Genomic DNA, 22,865 nt, shown 5'->3' on the forward strand with positions numbered 1-22,865 from the left:
ACTGTTGATGATGAGGGAGATTTTGTAAAAGCCAGCATTCATGGGAATCAACTTTCAAATGAAAGTGAGTATCTCTACCCCAGGGTACACTGCTTCCCAGGCCTCCCTTCCTCTTTTGCCATTTCCTGATGCTTTTGATCCTTTCAACCATTCTTACAATGTCTCCCAAGACAGTGCTGTGAGATGCAGAAATGAGATCAGTGGAATATTCTTCTTGTGGGTTAGAACCTCAGTACCTTTAAGAGCCTGCTCTGAACTGGCTGATAAGAGTAAGGACAGGACCTGAAGCTGTCCCATGTGGAAAATCCTAAAGCAGAGCAGGGCACACACCTGTAATCCTAGCTACCCAGGAGGCTTAGAGCTGAGGACAGTTCAAAGCCAGCTGGGGTGGGAAAATTCATGAGATTCTTATCTCCAATAAATTACAAAAAAAAAAAAGCTGGAAGCACTACTGTGGCTCAAGTGATAGAATGTTAGGTCTTAAGCAAAAGAAGTTCAGGCACAGTGCCTAAGTCCTGAGTTCAAGTCCTAGGATTGACAGGGAAGAAAGGGAGGGAGGGAGGGAAGAAGTAAACTTTAAAACACCACCCACTGGGCACCCAATGGGCATCACTATGCCCGTTGCAAGGATAGTTTCATTACTTTTCAATCCTATCCTCCTTTGAGTCCTTCCTCTTAAGTGTGCAAGAAAATAAGCTATCAAGCATATTACTTTCTAAAGGCAACCACCTGTTTCCTCACAATGCAGATGGATTCTGGACCACCCAAGGTTTCCAAGGAGAATGGGCAGATATGTCTGAGTATGTGTGAGCCTGTCATCATCACTCCAAGAAGGAGCATGAGTGGATCAAATGGTTATTCTGTTGTAGCCTTGGCTACATCACTCACAAACACAGTTTTCTGAATCTACATGGCTGCTTCATGGAAGGAATGCTGTTATCCTTGTTGCAAAATGATGGGTGTGCAAACTGAGGTTTGGGAATATGAAGTACAATACTCAGTAGTACATACATGTTAAACCTAGGGCCCTGGACTCATAAAGAGAAGCTGGATTCCAATGTATGTGCTGTTTCTACCTCTTCCAGCAAGTCCCACATAAACGGGAAGTCGGCTGAGCAGTGCTGACCACAGAGCCCACAGCAAGTGGGAAACAGAGACTAGCACCACCCATTTCCTACTCTGTGCTGTACTGAGCTGCCCATCTCCAGGTGAGGACTGTCTGTTGCCCATAATGCCTACTCTTTCAGCTGTCCATTTGTTCCCATTTAAAGAGGGGGAAAAAGATAACAGGCCTCCAAAGCCAGCCTCCTCTTAAGTCCCAGCTCTCTCACTGGTGGACGTAAAGCCTTTTTCCTCTTACTCTGTTTCCTGCCCTGATTTGTCCTCAAACCAGCAGTCAGGGTAGATCTTTTTAAAAAACAAGCCTAATTGTGCTCCTGGGCTACACGTTGGTATGGTTGCCTTCAGCTTTCAAGACAAATGTCACATATCTCGCCTAGGTGTGGAGGATTGGTTCTTCATGTTCTTCCCTTCCTACCCCCACCCCTTTACTGGGGTTAACAAGTGTGAGGCATCTGCCCTCACTCTAATTTTAAGTGTTTTCTTTCCTGAAAATGATGTCAGCTTCAATTTTTCCATGATTCTAGCAAAATTCCATTTTAGCCTGCAACTATTTTCTGTTTTCATTCACGTCCAGCCCCTGTAATCTTTTCTGAGAAGACCAACACCCACCTGTGGATGCTCAGTCCTTTGTTTCTACTCTTAAATCTCCACGTGGCCCTCAATGTCCTGCAACATTTACATTCGTTTGCACATTTGTCTCTTTCAGGAATGTATGTCATCATCTCTAAAAACCTAGGGACATGTAGTGCAGTGCCCAGGTCAACAACATGCTCATTACTAGACTCAATTCTCATTTCCATAGCGATATGGCCATGGGCTGGTTGATTCTGCAGAAAGCCAAGGCTGGCTCTAGCTTTTGTTTTATTTTTTGTCTGTTTAAAGTGAACTAAATTCCATGCTTTCCAGATTTGAATGTTTAACTGTCCTAGGAAGAGCTAAGTGATTATGAAATAGGGCTAAAGGATCAATTTTATTTCAGTACTGCTGGAGTGATACATTTGGGCCTTAAATATGCTTATTTTCTTCTGGTGCTCCGATATGCCATCACAAAGTCCTCTAAATAGAATCCACCCTCTTTGAAACTGCCTTTGCTTTTGGTTCATTAATAGCCCTCTTGGAATTCATGGCAGCTGTAATAAAAGAAGCGAATTTTTAACCCCGGACCAAAGACCACATGAAAGTCCACTTAGAAGGCAAAAGAGCAACCCTAGTGTCTCATTCCTAACTATATAGCACATGCATTTACTTTACTTTGTGTTTTATGTATGAACTACCCCAGTATCCAATGCTTGGAGAAACCATCCCTCATCTGTACTGTATCAGAAGGAAAGGACCATTTGTCCCAAAGGATGCACTCAGGCCTCGGGAAATGCACTTGTCCTCTGTCCAAAAAACATTTCCTCCAGCCATGGGCATGACCAAGTGGAACTTGACCCTCAAGCAACAGCCTAGGTTGTGCTTCAATCTGACCAAAAGGACAGGGATGAGCCACAAGTCTGGGTAGCTTCTTCCAGAGCTCCACCCTCTCTTGTGCCCACACCACCCCAGTCTGACTGTAGAAGTAACTCTGCCCGTATGAGGGGCAAAAGGATCTGGGTCTTACTGCCCAATATGGATCTTGGGGATCCATTATCTCACAAAAGACAGAAAAGGAGAGATGTCTAAAGGGGGAATGGGATCATATAGAAACAGTATGTTTTGTGGTTCTGATTCTTTTAACAACTATGAAGTTCAGCCATTTTTTTTATCACTAGCCATTTTCCTCAACCATCTCCTAAAGTTAGTAAGTCACCTTGTCTTTATATGTCTGTAGTTGTTTCTATTTACTTTGGATTACTAGGTGAGGATTGGGAACAGGGATAGCTTGCTTTCCATGTCCTGCATGAATGGGGTGGTTAACTGAATCTTCCTTGGAAGACTAGTCCAACTGTCAAGGGAGCTCCTGTGGACTTAGATTTTCACATAGTAAGGTTGTTGAAAGTGATGATAGACTTGGACTCACCTCTCCTAGAAGCTCATGATGACAAGCTATAGATGCATGCCTCTATCTGTACATCAGATTAAACTTAGCATATTTCAGGGGTGGAGAAGGGGGGAAGGGCAGCCATTTCCCTCCTTTTCTGGTGTGTATGATTCTGGCCTTTGATGCAGGACAAGAGGAAAAGGAGATGCAATTGCTTTGGCTTTGGCCAGGTGGTGCTTACCTGTGATCATGCTCAGCGCAGACAGGCAGGCTAAGGCTTGGATATCAAGGTTCAGGCTCTGCAAATTTAAGGAAAAGTCTTTAATGGAGTCGAGCCACTCCCCAAATCCACGAAGGCACTGAAGTCGATGGAGGACAAGTCCATTGCAGAACACAAACTTATCTTCAGCAGTGTTTGACCTGGGGAGTAAAGGAGGAGGAGATGCATTAAACAGATCCATTTGATCTAACTAATCTGATGATAGCTATCGTAACACACCAACACTCACACACAGGGCTTATATGCTGCCATAAAGCATGGCTGGATGTTTGCAATGAACAGGTCTGTGTTCTTAGGAATAAACAACCAGTATCACTTGGCTGTGCTAATGTCTTTGGGGAAGATCAGCCTGCGTAAAGATGGGGCTCGGGCACCTGCTGTCTTATTGCTGAATCAGTTGCTGATTAGAGCAATGAGGAACAAGCACTTAACACAGAGATGAAGCCCAGGGCACTGTCTCTCTCTGCAATGAACTCAAGGGCTTTTGAGTTAGGACTGCCCCATTTTCCTTTTTCCCTTTTTTGCCAGTCTTGGGGCTTGGACTCAGGGCTTGGGCACTGTTCCTGAAGCTTCTTTTGCTCAAGGTTAGTACTCTACCACTTGAGCCCAGTGCCACTTCCGGCTTTTTCTGTATATGTAGTTCAGGGCTTCATGCATGCTAGGCAAGCACTCTACCACTAAGCCACATTCCCAGCTCTTTTTTAAATTTTTATTTTTTTAGTTGTGGGCCTTGAACTCCGGGCCTGGATACTGTCCCTGAGTTCTTTTTGCTCAAGGTTAGCACTCTAATATTTAGGCCACAGCCCCATTTCTGGTTTTATGATGGTTGAGATAAGAGTCCCGCAGACTTTCCTGCTTGTGCTGACATCGGAACTGTGATCTTCAGATCTCAGCCTCCTGAGTAGCTAGGATTATAGGCATGAAGCCTCCTGAGTAGCTAGGATTATATGCATAAACCACCAGCACCTGGAATCCCTTATTTTCTTAAATGTCAAAGGCTGATAAAAGCAGAGGCTAGACACTACCATTGTACTGTTCACAAAAGGTATGAACTCTATGCAAGTACCAGAAGTCAATTATGAACTAAAAAGTGGGTTAACATAAAAATGAATCCTTATTTTGTATTGTTTTCATGACTACAAACAGTGGGGCAATGGAGGGCTATTTCTAAACCTGTCTGGATAGTTTCTTTTATGTACATAACCATCCCATTCTTCCTTATGAGAGGGACCCCAGAACCTCCTGTTAGACATCCTCACCTGGCAGCTTGACCCTGGACACTCCTTTAATCTCTCTGGACTTCTTTTCCCTTATCCCCCTTATCTATTCCTAGCACAGAAATATTAAATGCTACCCACTAAGAAGGCTGAGGGACTTAAATAAAAGAAAGGATTTGAAAGCACAGTACCTAGAAAGAGGATGCCAGAGGAGTAAATGGAACTAGTTCTGAATTGTATAGGGTCCTTACTTTAATCTGTTTTCCTTTAACTTTAAAATATCTTACTACCCATTTGTCTATTTTGGCTATTGCATTCACAAGGTAGTATCTCTTTCCTTGTGCTTCCTTTATCCCTTCACTCAGCAAGTATTTTCTATGTTCTTCCTGGAGCTAGGTACCAGAGAAAACTTTGTGAATAGGACAGGAATGATGTCCACCTGCATGGAGCTTATTGTCTACTTAATCCTCTGCTGAATGCTTAGTAGATGACAGTCACATTGCTGCTGGGCTCTAGTGTCCACTGGGTTGGCTAGACATTGAACTAGCAATGGACACTCTACTTGTCCCTCCCACTGATTTTTGTGACACAGGTATACCCAAGACAGAATGATCCAATCTCAGAGCTGAAAGATGGATCTCTGAGGATCAGAGTATCTGCTGGTATCAGCATTGAGACAACATCAATTAAAACTTCAGATTTCTGGACTTTTCCCCTAGCTTACAAAACATAAAAGGGAATAAGGCATGGAGTCTGTAGTTTAAGGAGGAATTTCTGGAACTATTGTGGAGAGGGTAGTAAGGAAGAGAAAGAGGATGGTTTTTGCTATAATATTTGGTGAAATGTTAGTTCAATGTCCTAAAAATATATCATTTAAAGAAGGGTAGAAGGAAACAATACTGTGTGTAAAAACTAATACACTTTGTTTGTTTGTTTAAAGGTTACATGTGCAATTTATGAGAGGGATTAGGTCCCATGTTTGAATTCTTTGAAAAATTACTTCTTCTTTGTATGGGGCTAGACCAAATCATTTGGTCCAGAACTGTTCTCTTGGAGTAAATGCCAGAGGATGAAAGTCTTCAGAGTTCTATTGGATATACATGGACTGTTACTTATGAAATGGAGTAACATGGTAATTATAGTGCCCTACATTCCTGGGGAATATGGTAGAAGATTCTTCACAGAGCCATAGAATATTGAAGCTGCCGGGGAGTTTAGAGATTCCCTCAATTCACCCCATCCTTGTCTTATAAAGAAGAGAGTTTCTTATAGTAAATTTGTATTAGAAATGGGAATAAAACTAGTTCTTTTGTTGTGATGGTTGTTGTCGGTTGTGAGGCTTGAACTTGGGGCCTACGTGCTGTCCCTGAGCTCTTTTGCTCAAGGCTAGTGCTCTACCATTTTGAGTCACAACTCCAATTCTGGTTTTCTGGTGGTTAATTGGAGATAAAAGTCTCACAGACTTTCTTGCCTGGGCTGGCTTTGAACCACAATCTTCAGATCTCAGCCTCCTGACTAGCTAGGATTAGTGAAAACTCTTAGTGAAAAACTAGGAGTTCTGACTGCCACCTCAATGTTCTTTCCATTACCCTCTACTGATTTTTTTAAATGTCTGATTGTGTTTCATATTTGCTTTTTTTTTTGGTTCTGAGACTTGAACTCAGAACCTGTGCTTATTAGACAGGAACTATATCACTTGAGCTATACTCCCAGCTATTGTTCTTTCTTTCTTTCTCTCTCTCTTTCTTTCTTTCTTTTTCTTTCTTTCTTTCCCTCCCTTTCCCTCCTTCCCTTCCTTCCTTCCTTCCTTTCTCTTTTTCTTTCTTTTGTTTCTATTTGGGGCTGACTTCAGACCAGGATGCTCTTATCTCTGCCTTCCACATAGCTGAGATTATAGATGTAAGCCACCACACACAGCTTTTTTTTTTTTAAGACAGGTCCTTGATAAATTTTGCTTGGGTTGGCCTTGAACCATGATTCTTCTACCTTCACTTCCCAGGTAGCTGGAACCACAAGCATGAGTCACCATACATATTTGTTCATATTTGCTTTTTGAGCAAACTGTACCCTGTGGAATTGGTTACAATATGAAGGCTGTTAATCCTTTAAAGAAAGGGGTGAAGTGAAGGAAGATAAAATACTCATACTTACCTGATGGAAAGTCTAAGAACGAACAGCTCCAAAAAGGCTGATTCTATAAGTAATGTCTGATCTTCCTTGGGGAGATCAGTAAATCCTGGAATCTTCTCTGCCCAGCTTCTGGATACATCAATGGAGGCGGTCAGCAGGTTGTAGAATTGTTGTACATGTTCAGCATCCGTGCCTGTAGAAGCCTGGTCAGTGGGGCAGTACTGGAAAGCAAAGCACAGACAGGAAGGTTATTGGTCCCATGGAAATATCATCATCATGTGTAGATGGCTCTTGCCAGACAGTCAGGGCCCACATCCTGACACTGTCTATGAAAATCTTTCATAGACAAGTCTCATGTGATTCTCCCAATAGTCCTGTGACATAAAATAAAGTGATTTCCCATTATTTTTTAGTAGACAACTGCACTAAGGTTTTTGTCAGTGCAGTGGTTTCCACCTTGACAGTGCATTGCAATCATCTGGAGGAGCTTTAGGAAAACTCTTGTTTGGATTCTACTCTCAGAGATTCCCAATGAAGGCTTGGCCATTGGGAATGCCAAAGGCTCCCCTGGGGATTCCCAAGGGCATCCAACCCCAAAAGATGCTACTTTAGCCAGTGCTTCTCAATGTGTTCTTTCCAGGCCAGCAATGTGCTAGAAATGACCTTCTCAGGTCCCACTCAAGCCATCTTAATCAAAACTCTTGAGAGTGGGCTTAGCAGATTTGGTTTATGAAGACCTCTAGGTGATCCTAAGGTACAGTGCAATTGGAGAATCATAGAATTTAACCAATAGGGGAAAAGAATGATTTTTGCTTGCTGTTGATTGATTTCTGTGAGCTAACCATCAAAGGATAAGGGAGGCAGGGAATCTCCTGGCCAAATCCAGGCAGTGAGGTACCAACAGGTTCAGGACTTGTGGCTACTTACATTAAGAAACACTGAAAATTCACTTTCACATTATATATACTTTATAGCGTATTTCAAGCACTCAATAGATAAACATGCTATAGAGGCATTTGGAAATCACTGTAGAAAGATTTTTCTGGACAGCACAGCTTTAGAATGGTATTCCCAGGAATGAAGTTTCTACTCAGATTTTGGATATTCTGGTCAAACCACAAGTTTGCTTGAATCACTGGAGGAAAAAAAAAAATTCCACTTCAAGCCAGGCACAGGTGGCTCACGCCTGAAATCATGTCTACTCAGAAGGCTTAGATCTGAGGATTGAGGTTCAGAGCCAGCCTGGGCAGGAAAATCTGTGAAACTCTTATCTCCAATAAACCACCAGAAAACCAGAAGCGGCGCTGTAGCTCAAGTGGTAGAGCGCTCACCTTGAGCTGAAAAGCTGAGGGACAGAGCTCAGGCCCAGAGTTCAAACTCCACTACTGACAAAGAAAAAAAAAATTCCACTTTAGGCAGAGAGACTGTTCTTGCAAGATAATAATCAAGGGACAATGCAGCACACAAAGATTTAAGTGCTATGCAGAAACATACATATGTATGCACAAAAATCATTGCTTTGCATTATGAAGACTAAGGATGAGGGCTGAGAATGTTCTTAGTGATAGAGTGCTTGTCTAGCATGCATGAAGCCCTTGGATTTGATTCTTCAGTACCACAGATGCAGCAAAAGCCGGAAGTGGCTCTGTGGCTTAAGTGGTAGAGTGCTAGCCTTGAGCACAGAGAGACGCAGGGACAGTGCCCAGGCCCAGACTAAGAATGACTTTGTAACCCTATTGTGAGGGAATCCCCATGGGGAAAGGATTTAAATCCCTGTTAATATAAGTGAGGAAAGTGAAGCTCAGAGAAGCTAAGAAACTTTCCTGAGTTAAATAACAAGCAGTGGTAAGTCAAGACTTAAACTGGCCTTGGGATTATAAGCCATACACCTCTTGATGAGGTAAGGCATAAGGCCCTGGTGTTCAGTCCCCAGCATAAAAACCAAAGTTTATGCTTCCAGTTAGTGTCTGGAGATGGCTTTTGAGATCTTCTCGAAAACATTTGCTCCATTCTGATGAACAATCTCCAGGTAGGTACTCTCTGGTCCCATGCTTCTGTCAATAACATGGTGATTGCTATATAACATGCCCTCAATAAACAATTGTTGACTATTTTTTCAATGAAAGAGTAATCACAGAAGAGCCCGGATGTGCCACAATGCCTATCAGGTTGGAGAGAAACAGCTGATAAGGACTAGCCAATAAGCTGGTAAGTGTTCATTGTAAAACTATCTAAGCATGAGGAAAGGAGATATTAGACATCACGGAGTCTAGCCTTTGCTTTGTGTTTTTCCAGGAAGCATCAAGATGTAACGGAAGAAACATCAGTCAGGGAGGCTAGGTACTTTATGCCTACTTTTATTCTGGCCCCTATTTGAGAAAACAAGAGAAACAAGAGACTGCTTTTTGTTTTTCTGAGCCTCCATTTTCTCCTATGGAGAAGGGGGGATAATAAAATCTTCTAGATGTTGTTGAAGTGATTAAAGGCAAATAACATATAGGAAGAGGCTGACCTGGAGAATGAGTTAACCAACTGGCAGTATGAGCTCTGGTAAGAGTTCTGACCCTCTGCAGCTTCTGTTTGTCTTGGACAGAAACTGGATTGCAACAAGCTATAGTTTTCACCTTGATTTTCTAAGACCCGATAGCATTGAGAGTCCAGTTTAGAGCCCTGGCTCCTCCGCTCCCTTCACTTTCACAAAGGACCTAGGATTCTATGAAGTCCTTGATTTTGTGCAATGACAGAGGCCATGAAAACAAAGGCCAGAGAAGGCAGCTCCATGGCCAAGCATGTTCAAAGCTGTCACATGTCCCTGCTGCGTCCGACTCTCCCCACCCCCTTTCTTTCATCACACTCTTAACTGGACAGTAGGTCAAGAGGATTAAAAAAAATTCTCTTTCATGAATGTAATTCCACATGCTCTGTAAAGGCAGAACACCTCCCTCACTTTCCCTCTTCATCCCCTCCCCCATAAAAGCTGACAGCACTTCGTGTCAGTGGCTTACATCTACGATCTTAGCTACCCTGAAAGCTGAGATCTCCATTCCAAACCAGAAAAACAAAACAAAACAAACCACCACGACACCAAAAAACAACAAACCCAAAACACCAGAAGTGTGAGCCATGAGTGAGTACAAGATCCAGAGTTCAGTCTCAGGACTGGCGCAGAGAATAAAAAGAAGTTTTAAATCAATTTAAAAAAAATTAAAGCTGAGAACGTTACATGTGATGATATCGAGTCGAGGATGGGTATGTTGAACCAGGTATCGGCACCTGGAGTTCCCCTCCAGGCTTAGGCATTGAGTCTATGTTTAACCTCTCTGAGTCTGTTTCTGTCTCTGAAACAGGAATTCACTGGCTTAGCTGATCCCTACGATTCCTACCAGCTCTTGCACTCAAAAACTCTAAATATGGCTAAATAGCAAGATTTCAGTAAGGTAACAGTTAGATGTTACTGTCTAGAATTAAGCTAAGTAGGGAGAGAAAGGCTAAAAGGATATAAACTCCTCCTGGGAATAGACCTAACAACTCCACTCTGCTGCACAGACTTCCCTGAAACCACTCCTCACAATTGGACAATTGCTCTCTTTCCAGTGTTCACTCAGAAGGTACCAGAGCACAGAGTTTTCACACAAGGCAGGGTTCCCTGTAGGCCTCAGCCCCTGCTGGGCTCACATTTTATGCCTTCAGAATCTGGAAATGGAAGTCCCTGCCTGAGCCATGTGTGTGCTTCTCCCTGACAGCCCAGCAAGGAGGAAGGCAGGCAGACCTGGCTTGTCAGCCTGCAGTCAGAGACCCTCTGGGCTTCACTAGCAATGATTCTGGTCGAAGGCCCAGCATTCTAGAGCCAAACTGGATTCAACCAGAGCCACCAGTAACTTGTGGGTGGCTGGCTGGTGGGTCAGCATCCAGGGATGGTGACAAGGATCAGCTCTTCTGCGGAACTTACTATTTAAAGAAACAGAACAAAGGTAGGCAGATTCTCTGCCTGGCCTAGCAGTTTGGGGACCCCCCCAATCCTGCAGTGGTGGCTTGACTATTGTTGGCTGCTAGGAAAGGCAGATTTGGGTTCACCAAAGAAAATCTCTAAACATTTGCTTATCGGTCATGCCCATTCAACACAGTTAGATACAGAAAGATTTTTAACAATTTTTTTCCTTGTCTATGAGAATTAAAAAAAAAAAAAAAACAACTTCGTAGTCTCTAAGGATTCTTGTTCTATCAGCATCTGGCCTTCCTGAGATACAATATTACACTCACAGACAGCCAAGGCATGACAGAGATTTCTCCAAAGCCCTGGGGTAACCCAGAGCTGCAAATGAAAGCAGTGAATATTATTTAAGCGTCAATGGGTCTGTGTGTTTCATATGGCACTAGTGCAACTGTACAAACCAGACTTCAGCCATGGCTAAAGCCACAAGTAAGCAATTTGAAGGTGGAATACCAGCCTTAGTAAATGAGCCATGTGATATTTTAATAGCAGAGTGAAATTGAATATTTATCTCACTTCCAGCCCTGGATAAATATGTCAAAGATTTCTCCCTTTAGTATAATCCCTCCCCTGCTTCCACTGGATCTTTTAGATTTCTAAAAATTTTAGATGTGACCATTCTATGAGTCAAACTATATATATATATATATATATATTCTTCAGTTTTTACACTTTAGAAAGTAGTATTTAAAAATATTGGCAGTGAAAAGAATTGACAATGAATATAGCCACCCCCCCCATTTTCTTCTTTTGTAATCTGCTATCTCTCTATTTCCCCACTCCCCCCCAAATCCCTAAGAATGAACACCGCCATCCTGCCACCAATGGCAGCACTGTAGGTTATTTTACTTTCTTTCTCTTTCACTGGCAGTTGAAGGCAAGAGATTAGTTTTATTCAACAATCAATGTGTCCATGGTATCAGAATAGTGTCTGACACCCAAAGGCCATTCAAAAAATATTTGTGCAATGAATTAATATTTCTTTCTAGAAAATTGCATCATAATTTATTGCTTAGTCTTTCTCAACTCCAACAAAAACTGGGAAATTCAAGGTAAAATTGTCATTATCAAATTACAGTGGAGGTTTATTAGCCTTAGTGTGCCAATGGATGATCTGAGGCCCTTGTTAAAATAGATTCCTGACTGCCTCCTTCTTCCTGGTTTAGTAGGTCTGGGTGTGGACTAGACATCTGTGTGTGTGTGTTCGAGTGTGTGTATGTGTGAAAGTGTGTGTGTGTGAATGTGTGTGTGTGTATATATGTGTGTGTGAATGTGTGTGTGTGTGTGTGTGTGTGTGTGTGATAGTACTGGGACTTGAACTCAAGGCATTAGTTTTTAAGTCCAAGGCTAGCATTCTACCACTTGAGCCACATCACCACTTCCTGCTTTTTTGGTGGTTAATTGGAGATAAGAGTCTCACAGACTTTCCTACCTGGGCAGTCCTCAGATCTCAGCCTCCTGAGTAGTAGGGTTACAGGCATGAGCCAATGGTGCTCAGTTTCAGACATCTGTATTTACAGCAAACATTATAGCACTTGGATAGAGGCAATGTTGATACCACAGCCAGGGGATGCAGACCTGTTCTCATGGTGGAATTCTTGCAGGTATAACACATAGAGGGCCAGGGAATGATAAGGAGAGAAGGTACCATAAGTGTCTATTTAATGCAATTTCATCACTATTCTGATGAGGAAACTGTGGCCCCCAGAAGGGTCAGAACCATCAAAGAGATCACTGGAATTAATTAAGGGCAGTTAGAAAGTATCTCCTCAGAAGCTTCATGAAATCGCTCTGTAGTCTTCATGCTGCTTACTCTGTAGGTCTAACATGTGTTTGCCACACTGCTGCTTATAGGGTATCTTGTTAACATTCAAATGGCATTTGTTGGTGCTTGGTTTTATCTGAGCAACATTTCTTGTATTTGCAGTCTGTTTCTACACTAAGTGGCATCAATGATCAGAAAACACTCAAGTGTGCTAAAAAAAATACTTGGAATGACCAACTAATGAGGATATTAAGTATATTTTCTCATTAGTAATTATGCAGGCACTGAAGCCAAGCCCGATGTCTATATATACTTGTATTACTAAATTAAAAGCAACTGTGAGGCAGGGAATAGCAGCATTTTGAAGAGAAACAAATCAAACATGACATGTTTTGACTGCACTGATGTACAATGATCTGAGCTCATTTTTGAGGGAGAGAAGTTTGGCCCAAAGGAGAAGTGGAGGACCCAGAGCCAGGAATGCATCACGAGCTCAGGAGCACTCGTTCTGGCCTTGTGAAACATTCATTCCCTCTGTGACTTGGAACAAATCTCTTTCCTTTCCCACAGGCAGGGAGAGAGGCGCTTGTGTACTTTCGACCTTCCAGGCACATATGCTGTGACAAGAAGATTAAAACACACCCGCTGACAAGTATTTTCCCCTTCTCTTATTGATCTGAGGTACTGAGAAAATCCAGCCCCATAAATATATTGTATTGGCTCATCCACTCTTGACTCAAACTGGACAGGGCAAATTCTTATTTCAAATATTTATTTAAATATAGCTGGGCACTAGTAGCTCACAGCTATAATCATAGCTACTAGGAGGCTGAGATCTGAGAATCATGGCTCAAAACCTGGGCAGGAAAATCTGTGAGATTCTTATCTTCAATTAACTAAGAACGGGGGAAAAAGTCAGAAGTGGAGCTGTGGCTCAAGTGCCAGAGCACTAGCCTTGAGCACAAAAGCTAAGGGATGGTGCCCTAGATCCTGAGTTCAAACTGTAGGACTAGCAAAATAATATACATATTTACATATATATGTTGTGAATATATGTTAAAATGTTAACACTAGTTACTGCTGTAGAGTGGGATGAGGTGGGTACAAATGAAAACTGAAGTGTCTTTCATTGTATCTACTTGGTTGGCCTTTTAGAAAAGCAAGTGTCTATAACTATTATTATGCTTAAAAATATAATAAGTGGGGATGGGAATGTGATTTAGTGGTAGAGTGCTTTCCTAGCATGCATGAAGCCCTGGGTTCGATTCATCAGTACCACATAAACTGAAAAAGCCAGAAGTGGCACTGTGGCTCAAGTGGTAGAGTGCTAGACTTGAGCAAAAGAAGCTCAGGGACCATGCCCTGAGTTCAAGCCCTAGGACTGGCAAATACACACACACACACACACACACACACACAGAGATAGATATATGTGCATGTGTGTGTGTGTGTGTGCGCGCGTGCGCGTGCACGCATGCCAGCATTAGGACTTGAACTCAGGGCTTGGTCCCTGAGCTTCTTTTGCTCAAGGCTAGCATTTTTGCTCGAGGCTTAGTGCTCTACCACGTGAGTCACATTTCCACTTCCAGACTTTTAGTGGTTAATTGGAAATAAGAGGCTTATGGGCTTTCCTGCCTGGGCTGGTTTCAAACCTTGACCGTTGACTACTGTGATCTGGAGCTCATCCCAGCACCCCACCAGACCTTAGGCAAGTGAGCTGACCCCATTAGGCCTTCATTTACTCCTCTCAACACATAGAGGTTGGGTAATTTCAAGATCATTTCCAGTTATACGAATTGGTAAGTATAAAATTTTAAGAGAAAATATGATGAAAATTTTGTCTCAATAAATGATAGTCTTTAAACAAAATACTGAAATCACAAATTATGTTTCAAAGACTTGGGGGCTTACGTGGGATTCTATAAAAATGTATGTGATGGTGCCTGGTTCAAAGTAGGCACTCAAATTCATTTTGTTTCCATTTCTGTCCTGTTCTAATAGACAACAAAACAAATCCTAATCTTGGTAAATATCATGTTACTGAACTAGGTACAATCTTGTGCATATATAAAACTTGCATTTAAGACAAAAACCTCAAGATTATAAAATCTTAACATTAGGAAGGGCTTGTTGCCATCTACAATAACCTTTCCCATGGTGAAGAATCGATATATGTTCTCCTTGATTACTTCGTGTGTTTCTGATCTCACTCCTACCATAGGTAGGAGGCTTAAGAGAGCCTATTCTCAGAGCAAGATGGAAATAGAAGAGACACCCCTCCCTTATCGTTCTAGATCTACCAAGGGGAACAACAGTCTTTTTTCTTTCTTTTTTCCATAGAGCAAGAGTGACCTAATTTCACCAAATCTCTCTTCTGATCTATATATTTCCATTTTCTCCAAACATCCCTTATAAGCTTCCAGGAACAGTGAATCTATGTTCCTCTTAAATCCCATCTTGGAACTGGACTCTGTCTTTGAAGGGTGGTCTGATGGGACAGAGTCTATGGAAGCATGTGCAATTTGGTTCTGGTTCCATACTCTTGCTAATGCTGCAGGTAATTTAGTCAGATAATATTGAGTGTCTATGGGATAAACTCCTGAGTTTCTTCTTAATATGAGCCACTGACAAGCCAAAGCTCTCCCTTTTTAAAAAAAAAAATTAGAATACTGAGCTTCACATTTATTTTTGTTAACTTTCTCCGTGATGGTTTCAGCCCTTCCTGTTCCAACCTGTCGAGATCACTCCGAATGTTGATACTGACATCCATCAGATTAGCAATCCCTCCCAGCTTTCTGTCATCTGCAAATGTGATCAGCATGCTCCTGTGCCTTCATCCAAGTTTTTGATGAAAAACTCACTGTATTTTTTAAAAAGTCTTTTAATTTAGTTGATTTGGGTCCAACTTCTGGATAATTTGGAAAAGCTATCTGAAAGCAGGAAAACCCAAGCTATGAGGTCCAACCTGATTCCAAAAACAATGCAATTAAAATAAATATGCTGTGCAAAATGGAGCTAGGCCCCAAAGGTAGTATCAGTGTGACCCAGACTGTGACATGGTCAATCCACTATTTTGGACAAAGCTAACAATTAAATTGGATAAATGTTTGTTGATGAGGAGGATGACACTAGACTAACAGACTGAATGGTGCAGAGGCAAACAAACATACTGGATTGATTTTTCAGTGTGGAGACAGTTCCCAGCTGGGACAACTCAAAGTGCTGAGAGGCTCTGCCATTGAATGTGTAATTAAGGCAGAAAACGGATAATTGGATAATTTGGGAACAAGGTATTTCTTTTGGAGTCTTCTCTGGATTGACCATCAACAATGATGTTAAATACTCTCAACAATGTCAGATTGTGTGCCTGACCCTAGCTAAGGCACAGTCTACTAGCTTCATCAATGCTATTAGATTGTATAGACAGGGGCTAGGGTACTTCGGGGAGCAGAGTTTTCATTCTCAAAAGTCTTTGAGAATTCTAGCACCCATTTTTACTGAAACAAGTGAGGTGATGGAGCTTTGGTTATTAGGGAGCACAGGTTTTGGGTATAATGTCTCAGACACATGATTGTATTCAGGTGTGAGTTAGCTATATGATCTTGGGCAAGTTGACTCCTTAGCTTTGCCTAGTGTTAATTTCTTTTGTCAGTACAGTGGAAAACGTAACGCTTACCTTCATGGTGTAACTGCTGCTCAGTACCTGATGTGTGTGATAGTCATGCTCATTAACACATTCAACAACTGGCAGAGTAAGGAAGTCTGATAAAGATAACTACCAGCTGGGTGCTTGTGATTCATGCCTGTAATCCTAGCAGCTTGGGAGGCTGAGATCTAAGGATCCTAATTCCAAGCCACTCTCAGAAGACAAATCTGAAAGGTTGAGGACTCTTGTTTTAGCCAGCAAAAAGTCAGAAGAGGAGCTGTGGATCAAGTAGTACAGCACCAACTTTGAGCAAAAAATACTAAGCAAGAAAGAGCACGAGGCCCTGGGTTTGAGCCCCAGTATTGGCATAAAAGCAAGGAAAAAGATAAGATACAGAACACAGTGTCAACTCATTGACAAATATTAGTATGTTTCATGCTCACAAACAACTCCAGGAAGTAGATATTATTATATTATGACACAGATGTGGAAACTGAGGCATCAAACAGTTTACCCAATTGCTCAAAGTCACCTACTAGTAAGTGGTGGTGTGGGGCTTTTCCACTAGGATTGCAGGTTTCCAAAGCCAACACTCTTCACCACTGCATTATTCTGCTACACTAGTATTTGAGACCTGACTGTAGTCAAGAGATACTACTTGTAATCAGAATAAGAGTCCTCAATCTTTGGTGCTAAGAATCCACTATGCTTCTCATGGAGTCTTGTGATCAGGTGCAGAGAGGAGATTTCACAGCCTATAATGAGGGTGAGTATGAGGACAAGAGGATCACAGCAAGTATATCAATCATTGCTGTCAACACCATACCCTAAAAAGAGGGCACACAGCAAAGATGCACTTATATCAATTGCCACACAGTCAATCAGAAGCTTAAAATGCTGACTAGAGATGGTGAAAACAAAATGTGGTTGTCATTGCCCACTAGTTATTACCTCTGCACTGGTCCCTTTATGTGTGACTATGTTTTCTTGTCTTCCAGTGAGGATAATAGTCCCATCAACCTGTGCTTCTTTAAAGGATGAATGAAACAATGTAGCACACGACATATCACTGCATGGTAATTATGATTTTTACTCCTTCCCTATGCTCTTCAGTTATATTGTTTTAGTAGAAATTTGCTTCTTGAAATCCCTTTTAAGAAAGGATTAGAATGGTGGCCTTAGAATAACATTTGTACATTTTTCAGAAAATTCTCTTATGGCTCTTTGTGTTTTTCAAGTGTGGCAGGGGGTGGGAATTTGCAGAATTCAAATGGTGATGTTTCACTACATTCTGTATGAAATAATGATGTTGATATGTTTTGGTTGAGTTAAATAACAACACTAGTGATCATTTCTGGTTTTTCCAAATGTGTTCATATTCCTGTGACTGATGTTCAAAATACCCCTCTGGAGTTAAATATTGTAATCATCTCCACTGTAGGGGTGAGAGAGCCAAGAGCCGGAGCCAGGTGACACAGGCAGGGAGCAGCAGAAGCAGTGTTCCACCACAGACCCCTGATGTCAAGGCCAGAGCTTACTCCTCTCCATCAATGGTCTAATCCCTCTGAATAAGCAGCAGGTCCAATCAATGTGGATGCCATTGGCTAAACTGCTTAAGGATAACTTGAGGTCCACTCGAATGGTTTGATCACAATATGAAAATAAAACAAACACACAAAAAACCTAGAAGTCACTTTGTCTAGATTGTGTGTGTGTGTGTATGCGTGCATGTGGGGAGGGGGAGGGGAGAATCTACAGATTATAGTTTACCTGGGCAGATTTTCATTGGCACCTCTACCAAGATTCCTGCAATAATGGGTATGACAGGTGCATCTCTGTCAGGGTCATTTGTTAAGGTATTTAGAGAACCAATAAGGCAAAAGTTATGTGGTATAATGGGTGCACTGAATTGCTAAATGAAATGAGAACTATAAGAAAGGGTATGAAACCTGTCTAGCACAATGTTAGGCACAAAGCTCATCAACTCTCATTGCTATTATCACAAATAGACATTCTGCTCATACATTTGAAAGCAGGACATCATAAAACTTACTCTGGAATAATCAAGGTCTCTGGGTGTGGAGTCTGTTAAAGCTCGCACGAGGGCATTCATCATACAGATAGGAGGAGAAGGCGGAGAGGGCTGAGAAGGTTCCTGCTGTAGTGGGCTCTTTGGTTTGGAAGGCAGCCGACCCCTTCTCCCTTTCAGACTATCTGTACGAACAACTGATGCAGAGAGAGAAAAAGAAAACCATGTTTCAAGATTATGTTTTGAATAGGCATAAATCACACCAAGGAACCTAAACACAGTTGGGCAATTAATGAGATCAATCGTTTGAAAGTGGTCATAAGTTTGGAGTAATACTTAATGAAAATCTAATGTGAATTGAAACTGCATACTTACATTTGGTAAGGAATTCAATAGAAGCAAGAGGCATTGCACACAGGCTTTCTACTGATTTTGAGAAATTAGAATAAGTAGTCTTCAATTATATTTAAATGTAAATATGAAGCATAAAATGTAAACATATAAAAATCTTGGAAAGAAAAAAAACTGAGAAAATGTGATGCCACGATGTAAATATTAGCAGTTGTTAGTGATATCTGAGAACATACAAAGCAAACTGTTAAAAGCAGTACATCCATACCTTCTTTAACCATCCCAACACTGAGACACTTCTGAAATCGACAATACTGACATCGGTTTCGACGTCTCTTGTCTACTGGGCAGTTTTTATTTGCCAGGCAAACATATTTTGCATTTTTCTGCACCGTTCTCTGAGAAAAGACAATACAGAGATAGTCAACTACTAGTTTCTGGAAAGAGGTAAGACCTGACAAGATGTATTTTAATTACAATGTGAAAAGCGACAGTGCAATTCGTATAATTAGATAAATTTAATTTCCTAACACGCTAGCCTGCAGGAAAAACAATTTTATTAGTGTTAGCTGCTGACAATGAAAATCATCTTGGATTGTTCTGAGGCAAGTCTCATGAGACACCCAACTCTGAATGATAAAATCATATCTGAAATTACCAGGTCAACATATCATACCTTGGAGGATTAGATTATCTCCACTTTTAATATCCCTTTGGGAACAATTTTCTACTTGTTTCACTCCCCTGATTATTGCTGACCTTATTAAAATAAAATCAGAATTATCTGAGATGTACTTCTCATGCTATCACTATTGTAAGTCAAATATCGCAGTAGCTGGCTTTGTTACCCAATAGAGATGAAATCATAAAAAAAGAATCAGGATTTATCATGCTTAAACATGTAAAGAATAATATTCCAATTCAAAAGGAAATTTACTTCATTGACCTATGTAGTTTATTTAATCTTTAAAGCATAAATATGGAAATCTAGCCACTTTTGATCTTTGAAAACAGAATCTTAAAACTGGACACTAAAAATCACTATCATAGCTAAGGAAGAAAAACCTCAAAGGCAAATAAGAACAGAAAAAAAAGAAATATGAAAGTCATATACTTTCAGTGAATATTCCCATTAATAGGTTGTTTAATAAATGACTATTGATGCAAAACCAATCAAGTCATATTGTAAAAGACATATAAACTTGGGCTTGGATATAAAAATAACCCCATATTTTTCAGAATCACATAGGATTTGGAAGTGACACATGGAAGGATAATTAAACATATTTTATGCTCCAAATGTAAAAGAATACTTGCTTTTTAATTGAAAACATTTGTGCAAGTGGATGCATTTTTATTGCTCAAATTTACCTGGATCTATACAACCCCATATAGAAAGAAAGTTAGAATTTATTTGGGAAATCTGGGCTACATAAAAGGGGGGAAAAACAAAAACAAAACAACAACAACAACAAAAAAAGGTAGGTAATTTGGACTTTGTGTCCAAAATTCTGGGTTTACTTTGAACCCTTTATTTCCCATCATCCTTATTCCCTTGTTTCAATCTTGACAGTATCCTCTTGTAACTGCATTTTAGGATGTAGTTTCTGGATTGCTTATGTAAAATGTAATATATGTGTCAAATCTCAGTCATGTCTTCCCAGCCTAAAATGCAAAATTTCAAGACATACAGACTTCAGGTTTCCAGCATTTAAGTTCTCAGCAGCCTGTAAGGATAGGAAGTTGTTTTTCCTGAATGAAGCCCTCTTTCATTGAACATGCAGTCATTTCTAACACTCTATTCCTTGCCATTATCTTCAAGGCGATATACCAATTTAAATGCTGTTGGCATTTTGTTTCAGGTATACATTTTCCCAATAACCTGAAGCCTTCCCCACATTTGTGTGTGCCTGCACAGTTTAAGGACAGGGAGAGATCGTTACGGTTCAATCACTGAATTCCCATCATTAACTGCACTTCATGTCACATTTTTAAAGAATTCAATTTAATGGTAGAAAGCCACTGGGTAAAACCTGCTCCCATTCCCTTAATTAACAGATCTGTGGGGTAGGTTCTTCTCTTCCTACCCCCTCCATTTCAAGTATAGATTTCTTTCCAAGGGATGACTGAAGCAAAAGGAAAAGCTGCTGGGGAAATATTTCATGAATATTTCTAGGTTTGGAATATGTTTCCACCATATTTTTGGTGAACCCTTAATTATTTGAGGGATGGTTAATTACAGTTCTCCTAGCTTTGTGTCTTTCTTTTCTTCCTTTCTGCTGCCTGTTTTACTGCCCTTAAGCATTTCCACTGGAATGCTGTAACATCCACCTGCTAAACCAATGTAGTTACTTGAAAGTAACTAAAAGAGCACAAATAGTTAAAACAGAAAAAAAGGCCAACATTCAGGTTCAATGCAACCCAAGATTTTGCATTGAAAACATCATAATCTGACATACCTGTAGGGCACTTAATGTGCTGCAAAATCATCCAGAAACTGTTTTCCCATTTAAATAGAAAATTCAATTAACATAAAAAATGACTGTTGCAATTGCTTTAAGGAGAGGGAGGAGGTTCGGGAGAAGAGGTGGGAACAGGGAGGATGACTGAGATACACTACTTACATGAGTGGAAATGTCACAATAAAACTCCCTGTGTACAACTAAAGTGTGATGATATAAAATGAATTAATTTAAAAAATTCACTGTCGTTTGTTGGTGTGTATACCTACCCACAACATTAATTTTACAAACACTATATAGTTTTCATTCTACAATGTACTGTTCATGGTCTCTAAAAGATTATAAAGTGCTTGTGTGTGTGTGTGTGTGTGTGTGTGTGTGTGTGTGTGTGTGTGTGTGTACACACTGAGAGGAAAACTGAGGCCTTAGTAAGAAGTATCATGCCTAATCTCATGTTATTGGAAAGGGACAGGGCTCTCATAGAGACTCTTGGTCTATCTGATCCTAGTTACCATCAGTATCTTGTTTCCTTGTATGACTTGTGGAGTCTGCAAATGCCTGAAACAATGAAGGGGCAGTAGGTTGGGGTGAAGAAGGTGGTACAGAAATGCCTAAAGCAGTCTGAGAATGAATGACAAAAGGCAGAACAGCAAGAAAAGGAGACAGCTGCCCAATCCTGACCCTCAAAGTGGTGGTGAGAGCACTGAACACTAGAGTCAAGCCAGTTGGACCCATTACACTAACTGTTAAACTGGGCAAGCATAAGCTTGCCCTGGGTCTGAGCACCCTAAGGCTCCACTTCCTCATGTGTATGGGGAGGATGAAGACCTTCCCAGTGTGAGTTTCTCCTGTGGGTCTATGAGACCAAAGGAGAATTAGTCCTTTCAAACCAATGCTGAAATCTGGCAATACCTGTAGCTCAGAGGTGTGGGAAGGTTGTCAGAGAATAGAGTGGCTTGGTGAGGCTCCAACATCTATTTTCTACAGAAGAAATTGCCCCAGACTGCATCGAGCCAGGTAGTTGCCTGAATCTCTTTCTGCAGAACTATGAAAAGCATGTGCACTGGGTGGGTGCACACAAACATGAGCAGCCTCTTGCCTCTAAGTGTTCCTCCTTGGCAGTCTAAATCACCCTGCTTTGGCTCAGACCCTCCACTTCATCTATGAAGCAAGGACCACCACTATCTCTCTACTTGTCAGATACTGTGAATAAAAAAAAGAAAAAGAAAAAAAGCTGGTGAGTGACCAAAATTCAATCTACTCAATCTCAGGTCTATCTAAGAGTCCCAGCTCTTTCTTACTGGGAGGATTAAGTGAGATCCAGCGATCCCGAGTTTGCTCTGCAGATCCTATCTCTCAGACAGCCTAGATGGACAGACAGTACTGCCATGAGGGTTTTGCATTGTTAAAGTCATAGATCATTCCGAGCATCTACTGAAAGCTCTGCCCCAGGCTGGGGGTGAGGGGGGGACCCTCCTAAGGTCATCTCAAGGTCAGAAGGAGAGCCCTCAAGTTCACCTGGGCAGACTTCTTATACACAGGCCCCTGGAAGTGATTGACCGTCACCTCTCAGGAGAAGGGCACCCGCCTGGATGTGTGTTTCAGCACAGGGCTGGCTGCCGAGGGGAGAGGAGGGGGGCCGTCCAAGGTGGGCATGCAACTCACCTTAAAGAAGCCCTTGCAGCCCTCGCAGGTGCGGACCCCATAATGCTGGCAGGCCGCGTTGTCCCCGCACACGGCGCACGTGCCCTCCCCGGACGACGAGCTCCTGTTGGGCGGCGATGGCAAACTGGGGCTCTCTCCCAGCAGGCTGGACGCCGTGGGGGACGTCGTGAGGCCCAGCGGGGAGAAGGCCAGCGTGGCCGGCCTCTTGGCCAGCGGCAGCCCGTACGGGTGGCCCTCGAGCGCA

At 41.6% G+C, this 22,865-nt stretch overlaps 1 protein-coding gene across 1 annotated transcript in view; it reads right to left on the bottom strand.

Moving 5' to 3' along the window:
• The window catches only part of Nr4a3 (nuclear receptor subfamily 4, group A, member 3), a 42,857-nt gene that overhangs the window by 11,919 nt on the left and 8,073 nt on the right, over positions 1 to 22,865 (bottom strand). Inside the window, exons 5-9 of the mRNA XM_013023240.1 lie at positions 22,622 to 22,864; positions 18,763 to 18,892; positions 18,168 to 18,340; positions 6,734 to 6,933; positions 3,327 to 3,505 (exon numbers count right to left, since the gene is read on the bottom strand). Of these exons, the coding sequence (XP_012878694.1) occupies positions 3,327 to 3,505; positions 6,734 to 6,933; positions 18,168 to 18,340; positions 18,763 to 18,892; positions 22,622 to 22,864 (925 nt within the window). The remainder of the gene's footprint in view (positions 1 to 3,326; positions 3,506 to 6,733; positions 6,934 to 18,167; positions 18,341 to 18,762; positions 18,893 to 22,621; position 22,865) is intronic.

The sequence above is a fragment of the Dipodomys ordii genome, unplaced genomic scaffold (genome assembly GCF_000151885.1).
Source record: "Dipodomys ordii isolate 6190 unplaced genomic scaffold, Dord_2.0 Scaffold67, whole genome shotgun sequence".
In the NCBI taxonomy this organism is placed as follows: Eukaryota; Metazoa; Chordata; class Mammalia; order Rodentia; family Heteromyidae; genus Dipodomys; species Dipodomys ordii.